The sequence below is a fragment of the Rhinopithecus roxellana genome, chromosome 19 (assembly GCF_007565055.1).
Source record: "Rhinopithecus roxellana isolate Shanxi Qingling chromosome 19, ASM756505v1, whole genome shotgun sequence".
Lineage (NCBI taxonomy): Eukaryota > Metazoa > Chordata > Mammalia > Primates > Cercopithecidae > Rhinopithecus > Rhinopithecus roxellana.
In genome coordinates, this window is record NC_044567.1 from 4,415,062 (window position 1) to 4,430,463 (window position 15,402).

Consider the following 15,402-nt stretch of genomic DNA (forward strand, 5'->3'; position numbering starts at 1 on the left):
TGCAGTGAGCTGAGATCTGGCCACTGCACTCCAGCCTGGGCAACAGAGCGACACTCCATCTCAAAAAAAAAAAAAAAAAGAAAATACAAAAATTAGCCAAAAGGCCGGGCTTGGTGGCTCACAGCTGTAATCCTAGCACTTTGGGGGGCTGAGGTGGGTGGATCACCTGAGGTCAGGAGTTCAAGACCAGTCTGGCCAACATGGTGAAACCCTGTCTCTACTAAAATACAAAAATTAGCTGGGCATGATGATGGGTGCCTCTAATCCCTGCTACTCGGGAGGCTGAGACGGGAGAATCGCTTGAATCCAGGAGAGGGTGGTTGCAGTGGGCCGAGATTGCACCATTGCACTCCAGCCTGGGCGACTGAGTGAGACTCTGTCTCAAAAAAAAAAAAAAAAAAAAAAAGAATTAGCCAAATGTTGTGGTGCATCCCTGTAGTACCAGCTATTTGGGAGGCTGAGGTGGAAGGATCTCCTGAGTCCAGGAGGTCAAGGCTTCAGTGAGCTGTAATCATCTGTAATCATGCCACTGCACTCCAGTCTGGACCACAGAGTGAGGCCTTATCTCGAAAAAACAAAAACAAAAAAAAAAGAAAAAAAAAGAAAACCAAAAAAAAACCCCCAGCACTTTAGGAGGCGGAGGCGGGTGAATCACTGGAAGTCGGAAGTTTGAGACCAGCTTAACCAACATGGAGAAACCCTGGCTCTCCTAAAAATACAAAATTAGCCGGGCGTGATGGTGCATGCCTGTAGTTCCAGCTACTGGGAAGGCTGAGGCAGAAGAATCGCTTGAACCCGGGAGGCGGAGGTGGAGGTTTCCATGACCTGAGATCGTGCCATTGCACTCCAGCCTGGGTACCAAGAGTGAAACTCCGTCTCAAAATAATAATAATAATAATTGAATTTCAGATAAACAATGAATAGGTTTTAGTATTTAGTACCCTAACTTCTAACTATTGCTCTTTTTTTTTTTTTTTTGAGACGAAGTCCCTGCTCTGCCGCCCAGGCTGGAGGGCAGTGGTGCGACCTCAGCTCACTGCAAACTCCGCTTCCCGGGTTTAGGCCATTCTCCTGCTTCAGCCTCCCGAGTAGCTGGGATTACAGGCAACCGCCACCATGCCCGGCTAATTTTTTGTATTTTTAGTAGAGACGGGGTTTCACCGTGTTAGCCAGGATGGTCTTGATCTCCTTGACCTTGTGATCCGCCCGCCTCGGCCTTTCTCAGAGCGCTGGGATTAAAGATGTGAGCCACAGCGCCCAGCAAACTATTGCATATTTTTAGTCTAAGCATGTCCCATGAAATATTTGAGACTATTTACATTTAAAAACTACTCATTTTATCTGATCTGACATTCTGATTTAAGTCGGTGCCCTGTTGCCCTGTTTTTTTTTTTCTCGAGACGGAGTCTCGCTCTGTCGCCCAGGCTGGAGTGCAGTGGCGCAATCTCGGCTCACTGCAGGCTCCGTCCCCCTGGGTTCACGCCATTCTCCTGCCTCAGCCTCCCGAGTAGCTGGGACTACAGGCGCCCGCCACTACGCCTGGCTAATTTTTTTTGTATTTTTAGTGGAGACGGGGTTTCACCGTTTTAGTCAGGATGGTCTCGATCTCCTGAGCTCGTGATCCGCCCCCCTTGACCTCCCAAAGTGCTGGGATTACAACCGTGAGCCACCGGGCTAGGTGTCATGTTTTTTTAATTTGGCCACCTTATTACTGGGGAAAGTTACTTGGTCTAACTCTTTCATTAATCTGTAGAACAAGGGGCTCTAACCTGGCTGATGAGAACGTGTCCTTAGGGTTTACTACAAGGAATTACAAAGTTGTCATGATCATGGTAAAAGGAGAACTGAGCCTTCCTTCTGCTCCATGGATTTCCATTCTGTCTCTCACACTATGAAAAGCATTTAAATATATTTCCAGTTATTCACAGTGATAATGGATTAATTGTACTAAATAAAGAGAATACTTCATTTAGATCTCTAGGGTTAGGATTTGTTTGGGTAGGGGCTAAGAGCCTAGGATTAACCATATAGATTTATAAACCTAGAGAACTTGTTTCTCTTGCTAGGTTTGCTCTTCCTAGAGAGGAATGAACAGACTTGATTTTGTAAAGCAGTTTGAGGACTTGAAAAATGCTGAATGAACATATTTTTTCCTGATGAAGTTATCACCCACAATGAAGTAACCTACAAAGGATGACCTCATTGTTTGGCTTTGTAGGACTTGTCATACTATGTCAGATCTCCAGGGTGAAAGCCTGACTAATGGAGGCTGGGTTACTAGTACTCCAGAGGTGGGTTGAAAACAGCAACTTTTCTCTGAGTCTGCTTTAAGCATTCATGGAAGGAGCATTTTTTTTCAGCATCAGCTGATGCTCTGCCGCACAAGATTCTATTACCCTCATTTGAGCTGCCTGATTATTCTAGCAATCAGATCTTTCTGTCTCCTTCCTGTCACCTGGCCTTGACACCGACTATCATGTGCCCTTTTTGCCTTGACTCCCAGGCATACAGTTCTTCTTTCATTTTCTTTAATCCAAAATGCTAGAATATTGGTATTTCTAGGACATTTATTTACATGGCTTCTGATGACAGTGGAGAATATTTGTCATCAGGTCTGTCCTGGAAAATCTAGGGTATGTGTGGTCCTCCTTGTCAACACTTGTCAGCACATTTCAACACTTGTCCTCTGACAGTTATCTAGGACAGCAAGGATATTCGGAAAGAAGAGAGGCTTGAGAGTCAGAAATTCTTCTCATCATGGTTTTTAGTCATTGCTTTGCAGTTAATTCTGGGTGAATGACTGCATCTATCTTTGTCCTACGTCAGTTTTTGACCCCTTGTATTTGAAGCCCCCTAAAACAATTATAAAGAACAAAACAATAGGAAATAATTTTCAACTTACTTTGGCTACCCTTAAAATGTAAGTTATGAATGGTAGTGTTAGTAACATAGCGTACCGGACTTCTTTACCATGAAGGGGAGGAAAAATTAGGGAAAATAAGGGTCTTAAAGATTTTACCATTTTAGGGCAGACATGGTGGCTTACATCTATAATCCCAGTACTTTGGGGAGGCGGGAGGATCGCTTGAGCCCAGGAGTTTGAGACCAGCCTGGGCAACATGGTGAAATCCCATCTCTACCAAAAATCTCCACCCAAACTAGACTTACCTAGTGGTGCATGTCTGTAGTCCCAGCTACCTAGGAGGCTAAGGTAAAGGATCATTGAACCTGGGAGGCAGATGTTGCAGTGAGTTGAGATCACATCACTGCACTCCAGCCCGGGTGAGAGAATGGGACCCTGGTATCCACTCTAAGAACTGCAACTTGTAAATTTCAAGTCTGAACCAAACCTGGATAGAACTAGTGTTCTAATTTCTGGAAAAAATAAAAGGAGGTAGGGCTTATAAACTAAAGAAAACGATTTACCTTGTCAGACACCAATAATAGCACTTTTTCTGTAAAATAGTGATGCCTTTTTCTCCTCTTTCACCTCCTCCATTCCTTTGATTCTGTCACCCTCCCCTGCATCTACTGATATCCTCTTACACTGAGATAAGACAGTAATGAATCACTTTAGCAAAAGTACATAGAGCTAAACAAAGGTGACATCGTTTGGCATCTCTTGGCACTGAGACACGTCGGGATAGGGCACAACAAGAGTTCAGGGTTTTCTGAAGTAGAGTTACTAAAACTGTGACCTCCACTCAACAGCTAATGTAGGTTTGGGGCAAGAAGAACATGAATATCTCTTGAATGGTTTAAATTGTGCCTTTTTTTTTTTTTTTTTTTTTTTGAGACGGAGTCTCGCTCTGCCGCCCAGGCTGGAGTGCAGTGACGTAATCTTGGCTCACTGCAGGCTCCGCCTCCTAGGCCCACGCCATTCTCCTGCCTCAGCCTCCCGAGTATCTGGGACTATAAGCTTCCACCACCACACCAAGCTAATTTTTTGTATTTTTAGTAGAGACAGGGTTTCGATCTCCTGACCTCATGATCCCACCTCGGCCTCCCAAAGTGCTGGGATTACAGGTGTGAGCCACCGTGCCCAGCCTAAATTGTTTTGTCTTGGCTGGGCATAGTGGCTCATGCCTGTAATCTCAGCACTTTGGGAGGCCAGGGGGGTGTGGATCACCTGAGGATGGGAGTTCGAGACCAGTCTGACCAACATGGAGAAACCTCGTCTCTACTAAAAATATAAAATTAGCCAGGCGTGGTGGCACATGCCTGTAATCTCAGCTACTTGGGAGGCTGAGGCAGGAGACTCGCTTGAACCCAGGAGGTAGAGGTTGTAGTGAGCCGAGATTGCGCCATTGCACTCCAGCCTGGGCAACAAGAATGAAGCTCTGAGTTTTGTCCTTTTTTTTTGTGACCTGCCCTAATTCCTGATGTCAGGTCCCTAGGGTATTTGTGCTATGCCTCATTCTTAGTGACTTTATATTTTATACAGTGTGATTGCACTTTGAACTAAAATAGACCATATCCAGAAACCTGCCGGTGCAGCCTTCCCAGGGCTAAAGAGTATGAGCAGTTTGAATTGCTTTTTGTCTCTTTGCCTTTTTCTTGAATCAATTTACCAAAATAGAGATGTTACCATCAGAATTTTTTTTAAAGGCACTAGATCTCCAAGGCTAGTCTCCATGCCAAGACAATTTTTCTAAAACATGTATATCTGAAAATGAAAGGGTCTCAGATGCTTACCTTATGGTTTCTCTTTAGCTCTAGCATTATTTGTTTACTAGGGACACTATGACTTTTGGTTCAGTCCTATGAATAAGCAGGTCACAAGCCAATTTTTAGCTCCCCTTACACTTTTTAAGTATTTATTAATCTTGACTCCTATGCAAACTGTAGGGAGGCTGGCAGCGGAAGATTCTTATCCTTAGTTATTTATGTGGCTAAGACTCCAAGGCAAATTGCTCTCTCAAACTGTAGGGAGGCTGGCAGCAGAAGATTCTTATCCTTAGTTATTTATGTGCCCAAGACTCCAAGGCAAATTGCTCCCATAAAATCACACCCCATGAGATGTGATTCTGCCAGATTAGCAGGTCTTAATGTCTTGGGTCTCTTCTCTTCACCCCACCCTTAACCTGGGTTAAGCTTATTCTCTTTGCTAGGCCTTGGATCACATATTGGGTGAGGACTATTCTGATGTCAATTCTTCTTGTCAAGGATTTAAGAAGCAAACAGAAATAGAGCCAAGGGTGGAGAAACTGAGGCCCCCTGACTTACCAAGCTGCTGCGACTTCTAATCCTCCTGGCTACCCCACTGGTCTGGTTCAACCTGAGCTCACACTGACATTTTTGGATTTGATGTCAAGGCAAACATCATTACAAACCCAATTCCAGCATGCCAGCTCCAGAGCACTGTAACTTTTAAAAACTTGGGATTTCGCTGGGCATGGTGGCTCACGCTGGTAATCCCAGCACTTCAGGAGGCCGAGGCAGGTGGATCACCTGAGGTCAGGAGTTTGAGATCAGCCTGGACAACATGGTGAAAGCCCATCTCTACTAATAATAAAAAAAAAAAGCCATGTGTGGTGGCATGCGCCTGTAGTCCCAGCAACTCGGGAGGCTGAGGCAGGAGAATTGCTGGAACCCGGGAGGTGGAGGTTGCAATGAGCCAAGATTGCACCACTGCGACAGAGAGACACTCCGTCTCAAAAAAAAAAAAAAAAAAAAGACTTGGGATTTCAGGAGAAATGTTACAGTAGCATTCCAGAGACCCACACATCAGACATAGACATATGCACTCTTTGCAGCAGAGGGTATTGGCTTTACTAATATAAGTTGTATTTATCATATAAGTTAGCTTATATGTTTTTTTTTTTTTTTTGAGACGGAGTCTCACTCTGTCGCTGGGGCTGGAGTGCAGTGGCCGGATCTCAGCTCACTGCAAGCTCCGCCTCCCAGGTTTACACCATTATCCTGCCTCCGCTTCCCGTGTAGCTGGGACTACAGGCGCCCGCCACCTCGCCCGGCTAGTTTTTTGTATTTTTTTTAGTAGAGACGGGGTTTCACAGTGTTAGCCAGGATGGTCTCGATCTCCTGACCTCGTGATCCGCCCGTCTCGGCCTCCCAAAGTGCTGGGATTACAGGCTTGAGCCACCGCGCCCGGCCATGCTTATATGTTATATAAGCCATATATCATATCATATAAGTTGGCTCCCTAACTTATATTCTGCAGAGCCCTGGTGGCTAACCCTTTGCAACAGGACACAGTCAAACAGGTCATCTCAGTTTGAAGATCATCAACAAAGGGGTCAAGTTTGGTCTTGTAGTTGTCACTCTCTTGGGATTGATAAACAGACCTGCAGCAGTAATTGTGAAAAGGGAAGAAGTACTGCAGAAAATAAGAAAAATAAAAAATAAAAAAAAAAGAGGAGGGCTAGAAAGGAAGTGAGAAAGGTGGAAATGTATGACTTTCTCAACTTCCTGATGGAAAGATACCAAGAGAAATAAAACTCTTTCTGACCAGATAGGACCTTCCTTTGGCCACATTTTTATGTGCATAATGTCATATTGCTATCCCCAAATAAATAAAACTATGTATCTATCCATCAGTCTATCCAATCTATATTATTATGACAAACTAAGTTATCAATCAGTATAGCATTTTAAAAACATTTTAAAGCATGTGAAATTAATCTACTTTCCTTTCATGAAGAACACAGGATGGGTAGGCAGCATTCCATCTACTCACATTTCCAACTGTCATTTCAACAGCCATTTTAAGTTACGGAAGAGACAAGGCTGGGACCTCATGGCACCACTTTCCATGGATTGCTCTCCGACTTTTTGTGTTCCTGGCCTTTGGAACCCCTTCATCATATTCCACAGGTAAGACACATATTAGTGGAATTTGAGTTATAATTTGTATGCTTGAAATTGACATTGAAGGCCATAATTTGTAAGTCAGAGAGGCTAAATAGTAACTGTAATGCTTTGTTTTGATCTAACTTGGTGGTTTTGTAATGGTTCTCTCAAACTTTCCACATCATTCTCTTTCTGTGTTCCATAGCTGGGGTTTCTCTCCTTCCTGCCTGAATGTTTTGGCTCCCTAGTCCAATTCCTTTACATTATCTTTGCTCTGAAATACTTCTTTCGATGACTTACATTTGCTCTCTCTCTATACTTCAACTTTTTTTTTTTGAGACAGAGTCTCACTCTGTTGCCCAGGCTGGAGTCCAGTGGCCCGATCTCAGCGCACTGCAAGCTCCGCCTCCCGGGTTTACGCCATTCTCCTGCCTCAGCCTCCGTGCAGAGTAGCGGGGACTACAGGTGCCCATCACCACGCCTGGCTAGTTTTTTGTATTTTTTTTTTTTTTTTTTTTGAGACAGAGTCTCAGTCTGTCACCCAGGCTGGAGTGCAGTGGTGCAATCTGGGCTCACTGCAACCTCCGCCTCCCGGGTTCAAGTGATTCTCCTGCCTCAGCCTACTGAGTAGCTGGGATTACAGGCGTGTGCCACCACACCCAGCTAATTTTTGTATTCTTTAGTAGAGACGGGATTTCACCATGTTGGTCATGCTGGTCTTGAACTCCTGACCTCGTGATCCGCCCGTCTCGGCCTCCCAAAGTGCTGGGATTACAGGCTTGAGCCACCGCGCCCGGCTGGAGAATATATGTTAAAGGCTAAGAAAAAACAAGTCTGGGAAAATGATAAGGACAGTTCATGGAGAGCCTTAAATGGTTATGAATGAAATTTGCTTTAACAGATATAATGAAAATAACATTTTGAGAAGCCCAGAAACAGATGAATTATAATAAAATAAAACTGGAGAGTTAGGGCTGGGTGCGGTGGCTCACGCCCGTAATCCCAGCACTCTGGGAGGCAGAGGCGGACAGATCACGATGTCAGGAGATCGAGACCATCCTGGCTAACAAAGTGAAACCCCACCTCTACTAAAAATACAAAAAATTAGCCGGGCCTGGTGGCAGGTGCCTGTAGTCCCAGCTGCTCGCGAGGCTGAGGCAGGAGAATGGCGTGAACCCGGGAGGCGGAGCTTGCAGTGAGCTGAGATCGCGCCACTGCACTCCAGCCTGGGCGGCAGAGCGGGACTCCGTCTCTAAAAACAAATTAAAACAAAACAAAATAAAACTGGAGAGTTAGAACAACAGGGAATCTGCTGCAAGATTCTCAGGAGAGAAAAAAAATGCCTAGGTCCTAACTGTAGCTCTGCCAATTATTAGTGTATGACCTTAGGCAAGTTCTTGAATTTCTGTGTGCCTGTTTCCTCAAATGTGAAATGGGGATAAAGATGTCCGCCTCACAGAGTTGTTGAGAAGAATTAAATGACCTAATACATGAAAAGTGTTGGCTGGGCATGGTGGCTCACGCTTGTAATCCCAGCACTTTGGGAGGTCGAGGTGGACAGATCACTTGAGGATAGGAGTTCGAGACCAGCCTGGCCAACATGGTGAAACCCCGTCTCTACTAAAAATACAAAAAAAATTAGCCAGGCATGGTGGCGGGCACTTGTAATCCCAGCTACTTGGGTGGCTGAGGCAGGAGAATCGCTTGAACCCAGGAGGTGGAGGTTGCAGTGAGCCGAGCTCACGCCATTGCAATCCAGCCTGGGCAACAGGAGCAAAACTCCATCTCAAAAAAAAAAAAAAAAAACCCAAAACAAAACAAAAAAACCCAAAGTATTTAGTAAGCATTCGATAAACATTCAATTACAGTTAATTAAATTATTATTATATGGGCTGGGCGCGGTGCTTCATGCCTGTAATCCCAGCCCTTTGGGAGGCCAAGGTCAGTCAGAAGTTTGAGACCAGCCTGGCCAACATGGTGAAACTCCGTCTCTACTAAAAATATAAAAATTAAAAAAAGAAAAAGAAATAAAAAGAAAAAAAGAAAAAAAGAAAAACAAAACAAAACAAAAGAAAGAAACAAACAAAACTAAAAGTACAAAAATTAGCCAAGCATGGTGGCAGGGGCCTGTAATCCCAGCTACTTAGGAGGCTGGGGCAGGAGAGTCTCTTGAACCCAGGAGGCAGAGGTTGCATGAGCCAAGATCATGCCATTGCAATCCAGCCTGGGCAAGAGTGAAACTCCATCTCAAAAAAAAATAAAAAATAAAAAAATAAAAGGTGTTTAGTGCAATAACTCGATAAATATTCAATTACAGTTAATTAAATTATTATTATATGGGCTGGGCACGGTGGTTCATGTCTGTAATCCCAGCCCTTTGGGAGGCTTAGGTGGGCAGATCACCTGAGGTCAGGAGTTTGAGACCACCCTGGCTAACACGGTGAAATCCCATCTGTACTAAAAATACAAAAATTAGTTGGGCATGGTGGTGGGTGCCTGTAATCCTAGCTACTCAGAAGGCTGGGGCAGGAGAATTGCTTGAACCCATGAGATGGAGGTTGCAATGAGCTGAGATCATGCCACTGCACTCCAGCCTGGGTGACAGAAGAGACTCCACCTCAAAAAAAAAAAAATATATATATATATATGTATATGTTATTTAAATTATTATTTCTCTGACCAGTAAGTGGTCATAGAAGTACATATATATAACAAAAGGTCCCATCTCACACCTTAGTTTGAAAGGATTGCAGCTTTTCAGTCTGCCTTTCTGAAAAGTATGTAGGATTCAGAGGCTAAGAGGCCAGGCCCAGAGTCCAAAACTGTGCTGTCCAGTACAAGAGCTACTAACCACATGTGACTACGGATCACATGAAATGTGGATAGGCAGAATTTAGATGTGCTATAAATGTAAAGTACACGCTGGATTTCAAAGTTGGTGTGAACAAAATAAGTAAAATATCTCATTAATTTTTTTTTTTTTGAGACGGAGTTGTACTCTTTTTGCCCAGGTTGGAGTGCAGTGGCATGATCTTAGCTAATTGCAACCTCTGCCTCCTGCGTTCAAGTGATTCTCCTGCCTCAGCCTCCGGAGTAGCTGGCTAGGATTACAGGCATGCACCACCATGGCCGGCTACTTTTTGTATTTTTAGTAGAGACGGGATTTCACTACATTGGTCAGGCTGGTCTTGAACTCCTGACCTCAGGTGATTCACCTGCCTTGGCCTCCCAAAGTGCTGGGATTACAGGCGTGAGCCACCGTGCCTGACCTCATTAATATTTTTTATATTGATTACATGTTGAAATGATGATATTTTGGATATGTTGGGTTAAATAAGATGTGTTTCCATTCGTTTCCTTTTTTTTTGGTGATGCGGGTACTATAAGATTTAATACTACCTAGTGGTTCACAGTATGTTTCTGCTGGACAGTACTGGTCCATTACAGCATACTACATTCAGTTTTGGAAATTACAGGGTTCTGAGAAATTTCTGTAAAGAAATATGAGGATTATGAATAAATCTCCTTGCCTTTGACACTTTAAATAACATTTAAAAAAATGTTATTTCATTTTTTTTTTTTTTGAGACGGGGCCTCACTCTGTCACCTGGAGGGCAGTGGCACCATTACAGCTCACTGCAGCCTCCACCTCCTGGGCTCAAGTGATCCTCCTGTCTCAGCCTCCTGAGTAGCTGGGATCATAGGCACATGTCACCACACCTAGGCCCACTTTTTTTTTTTGAGACGGAGTCTCCTTGTGTCGCTGAGGCTGGAGTGTAGTGATGTGATCTCGGCTCACTGCAACCTCTGCCTTCTGGGTTCAAGAGATTCTCCTGCCTCAGCCTCCCTAGTAGCTGGGACTACAGGCTCATGACACCATACCAGGCTAATTTTTGTATTTTTAGTAGAGATAGGGGTTCACGTGATTGGCCAGGCTGGTCTCGAACTCCTGACCTTGTGATCCGCCCACCTCGGCCTCCCAAAGTGCTGGGATTACAGGCGTGAGCCACCGCGCCCTGCCGAAACATCCCATTTTAAACATTAAATCATGGAAACAAAAATCTAGTTTTTGAAATCACTCCCTCGAAAGCCCAAATCTCATTGGTTGAAATAACCTAGGTTATTAAAGGTTTTATGACAAAACATTTTCAAATCATTCTTTGAATTTGCTACTTGACAGGAAGTGAGGACAAAGAGCCTCAAGTCAGGGCTTTTCGCTGACCTGGAGGCAGAATCCAGTTTGGGGTTTTGCTTGTAACTGGTATTTTATGCATGCGACCCTGGCTGAACCGACCAACTGCGTAGGCTTCAACTTCCCGAGGCAGCCCAGGGGTCCCTTAAGCCTTTCCTTCCTCTGATCAAGCCCTTCCCGGCTCCTTCCAGTTGGAAGGACGCCCCCAGTCCTGAGCGGCGCAGACAGGTGCAACGCCGGAGACCCTGCGCCCTCCCGCCCCGCCGGCCGCGCCCTCGCCCTCGCCGCTCCGCCCTCTGCCCCGGCGTGCGCGCGCCCTCCACGGGGGCGCGCTCGGCCGGCGGGGCCGCGCACGCAGCCGCCGCCGCCACCGCCTCCCTCTCTCCCTCCCTCCTTGCGGGCCCTCCTCCCCTTCCCTCCCCTCCGCCCCCTTCCCCGTAGGCAGCCCGCCCGCACCGCCTCCCACCCAGCCTCTAGCGCTCCGGCTGGGTCTCTCTCCCGCCCCCCAGGCTCCCCCGGTCGCTCTCCTCCGGCGGTCGCCCGCGCTCGGTGGATGTGGCTGGCAGCTGCCGCCCCCTCCCTCGCTCGCCGCCTGCTCTTCCTCGGCCCTCCGCCTCCTCCCCTCCTCCTTCTCCTCTTCAGCCGCTCCTCTCGCCGCCGCCGCCGCCTCCACAGCCTGGGCCTCGCCGCGATGCCGGAGAAGAGGCCCTTCGAGCGGCTGCCTGCCGATGTCTCCCCCATCAACTACAGCCTTTGCCTCAAGCCCGACTTGCTGGACTTCACCTTCGAGGGCAAGCTGGAGGCCGCCGCCCAGGTACAGCGACCCTCGGGCGCCGGGGCAAGCTGCGGGGCGAGCAGTTAGGCCGCGCCCGCGGGCTGGACTCAGGGCCCGGCTGGGAGGGCGGGCGGGCCTCGGGTCGGGGCTGGGCGGCCGCGGGGCGCCGGGGTCAGCGTGCTCTGCCTTGCTCGGTTGGGGCTGGGGCTGGGGCTGGGGCCGGGGCAGGGGCCGGGGCCGGAGCTGAGACTGGGGCTGGGGCTCGGGCTGGGGCTGCGCTGCGGGAGCTCTGTGGAGCCCGCCGCCCGGCCCTTGCGCCCCTCCCTGGCGAGCACACCTGTGTGGGGCTTTTTCCCCCGCCCCGGACCCTTCTAGGCTTGATAGTGTTCCGGGGGAGGCTGGAGGGTGTTGGGGGAGGACGGAGAGGTCATGGGAGTCCCCGCTCTGCCTCAACCACCTGACTCAGTTCTTTCTTTGGTTTCTCTCTACACCCCTTGAGTGATACATTGGAGGGGGTGGTCATCTGGGACTCTGGCCGCCGCGCTGGAGCGAGAAGGGGAGCTTCTAGAAGGGGGAGAGGGTGAGAACGAGAATGTTAATCCCAGGCAGCCTCGCTGACTTCTCCCCGCCTGCTCCAGCCCAGGGGCTGGGTTTCCAAGATGATCCGCCCCCTCCCCCTTTCCCTCAAGTGACAGTGCAGCAGTGACTTTGTTCTCTCCTAACCTCTAGAGAAGCTGCGGGAGGACCCCATCTCCGCTTTTCCTCCTATCTTCCTAGCTTTGCAGCCTTCGAAGCTGGTGGATTTATTGCTACCGTGATGGTTGCTTAGCAGTACTTTCCTCTAAGAAGCTGACTGGGCGCGGTAGCTCATGCCTGTAATCCCAGCACTTTGGGAGGCCGAGGCGGGCGCACTATAGGTCAGGAGTTCGAGACCAGCCTGACCAACATGGTGAAACCCCCGTCTCTACTAAAAATTAGCGAGGCTTGGTAGTGGGTCCCTGTAATCTCAGCTTCCGGGGAGGCTGAGGCAGGAGAATCACTTGAAACTGGGAGGCAGAGGTTGTAGAGTCGAGATCGCGCCACTCCACTCTCCAGCCTGGGCGACAGAGTGAGACTGTCTCAAAAAAGAAAGAAAAAAAAAAGGAAAGAAAGAAAGAAGCTATTAGTTATAACATACCACTGGTGAAAATATTCCATTACTCTTCACTGCAGGTTTTGGTGAATCATACTTCCCTCCCTCCTCCCGCAGCATTATCTGTTTGATTTTGGAGACCATCAGTATAGATGCCCGACAAACATCCTGAACAATAGGCATTTATGATACTATGTAATAGGAAGCCTGTAATAAAAATGGGAACTGTTTGATAGTTATCTGTAAATAGAATGTTAGTAAATATATTTTGTTTCATTTCTCTTCCTACTACAGTGTGGGATGGGGGAAATCAGTAGGCTCCAACCTTAAAGAACATGGTGTATATAGCAATGAAATGAAGGAAATGAAGACTGGTACTCGGATGAATTGAATGTTGGTAGTTGTCTTTGAAAGCCAAGAGGGTACGATATTCAGAGTAAAAATATGTCTAAAAGTACAGAATTTAGAAGTACAGTTATCTGTGTACTTATCTGTGACAGATAACATAGCTGTCCCATTTGGGGCACTGGTGTGAAAGCAAGAGGGCTCTAGGATTTGGCAGCATCAAAAGGCAGAACTTAGTGAAAATCAGATGATTTAAAAATTTTCCATTAAGAATATGAATCAGAATGAATGAATCTTGGGTCTAAATTAGAATTTGAGAAGGTTATTTGGGAAACTATGGTTTAAGCCAAGTGACTAGAGTGTTTGATATATATTGGCAAGGGGCAGATGGGAGGGATTGTAAACAGTAGTGTGTCCTGTGACTTGGCAAACCTTTGGGAAAGAGAACCTAGTGATGAATGGGTTTGCATTATGTGAAAAGACTAACATTAAAAAAACATTTGTTTATTCACCCTATTAGTTGCCAAAATGGGTTCATAATTTTCGGAGGCAAACATATTTTGGGAAAAGTCCAGAAAAAAGTACACCTTTTTAAATGATTGCTTATTAAAGAACTGAATTTGATTTAAGTATCGGGATAGAACAACAAGCAGTGACATGTTTCTCCTTACCTCTTTTCTACTTTTGTGGAAGACTGGTTTGTGCCATTGAGGGAGCATATGGTGATATACTAGATATTAGCAGGGACTTGTTAATTTGATGCAAGGAAATAAATGGATTTTTTTAAGTAACATGAACTTTTTAAAACACTTTTTTTCCAGAAATTCTTTTCAGGCTAGATGGCAACACAAGGATGACACAATAGTGAATTCCAACAGGTTTTATTAAAGGGTGATTGGACTTTTTTTTTTTTTTTTTTTTTTTTTTTGAGACGGAGTCTTGCTCTGCCGCCCAGGCTGGAGTGCAGTGGCCGGCTCTCAGCTCACTGCAAGCTCCGCCTCCCGGGTTCACGCCATTCTCCTGTCTCAGCCTCCCGAGTAGCTGGGACTACAGGCGCCCGCCTCGTCGCCCGGGTAGTTTTTTGTATTTTTTAGTATAGACGGGGTTTCACCGTATTAGCCAGGATGGTCTCGATCTCCTGACCTCATGATCCGCCCGTCTCGGCCTCCCAAAGTGCTGGGATTACAGGCTTGAGCCACCGCGCCCGGCCGTGATTGGACTTTTAAATTGTACTAATTGACATGTTTGGAAGGGTAAAAGAGGAATTAACATTGGTAAGAAGTAAAAAGCATATATTAAAAGTTTTTGAAATCCATGAATTAGAGCAGTACATTTAAATTGTAGCATTAGGTGATATCTTGTGGGAATTTATTGACAAAATTCTTATCTGTGGAAACATTTATAACTGATATTGGATCAGTTTTGTAACAGTTGGAATCACATAACACAAAACATGCAAGTTGCTTAGTTGCTTTAGTTACAAAATTTTATGATAAGCCCAGAGTATTTGTACAGGTTACATATTAGAAACTTAGTGGATTTATTTTATTTTATTTTTTATTTTTATTTTTTTGAGATGGAATTTAGCTCTTTCGCCCAGGCTGGAGTGAGTGATATGATCTTGACGATCTTGACTCACTGCAGCCTCCACCCTGCCCGCTTCCCTCTCCCTCTGCCCCCCCCCCCCCGCACCCCCGCCCCCGGCCAGGTTCAAGCGAGTCTTCCTGCCTCAGCCTCCCAGGTAGCTGGGACTGCAGGTGTGTGCCACCACACCCAGCTAATTTTTGTATTTTTAGTAGAGACGGGGTTTTGCCATGTTGGCTAGGCTGGTCTCGAACTCCTGACCTCAGGTGATCCCCTTCCCTTGGCCTCCCAAAGGGCTGAGATTATAGGCATGAACCACCATGCCCAGCCAACTTAGTGGATTTTTAACCTAGACTGGGGTGTGGACTGCTGGAGAAGGTGAAGAAATTAGTCCATGTTCAGTGATTGAAAAATTAGTTGTCTTTCACATTATTGTGGTTTATCTGGTTTTGAAAATTTGTTATTATACAGAAGTTTCTCTAGGCCCAAAATTTATTTCATTCCCTGTCCCCTCCCTTTACACTGGATACTTGAGAGCAGTGGACTTTCGTAGTTATTTCATAT

At 46.3% G+C, this 15,402-nt stretch overlaps 1 protein-coding gene across 2 annotated transcripts in view; it reads left to right on the plus strand.

Moving 5' to 3' along the window:
• Positions 1-11,347: 11,347 nt before the first annotated feature.
• Positions 11,348-15,402, plus strand: part of NPEPPS (aminopeptidase puromycin sensitive) — a 98,288-nt gene continuing 94,233 nt past the window's right edge. Inside the window, exon 1 of one of the 2 annotated variants that reach the window (XM_010379358.2) lies at positions 11,348-11,816. In XM_010379358.2, the coding sequence (XP_010377660.1) occupies positions 11,556-11,816 (261 nt within the window). In that variant the 5' untranslated portion in view covers positions 11,348-11,555. The remainder of the gene's footprint in view (positions 11,817-15,402) is intronic. The other variant, XM_010379359.2, reaches the window with a different exon arrangement.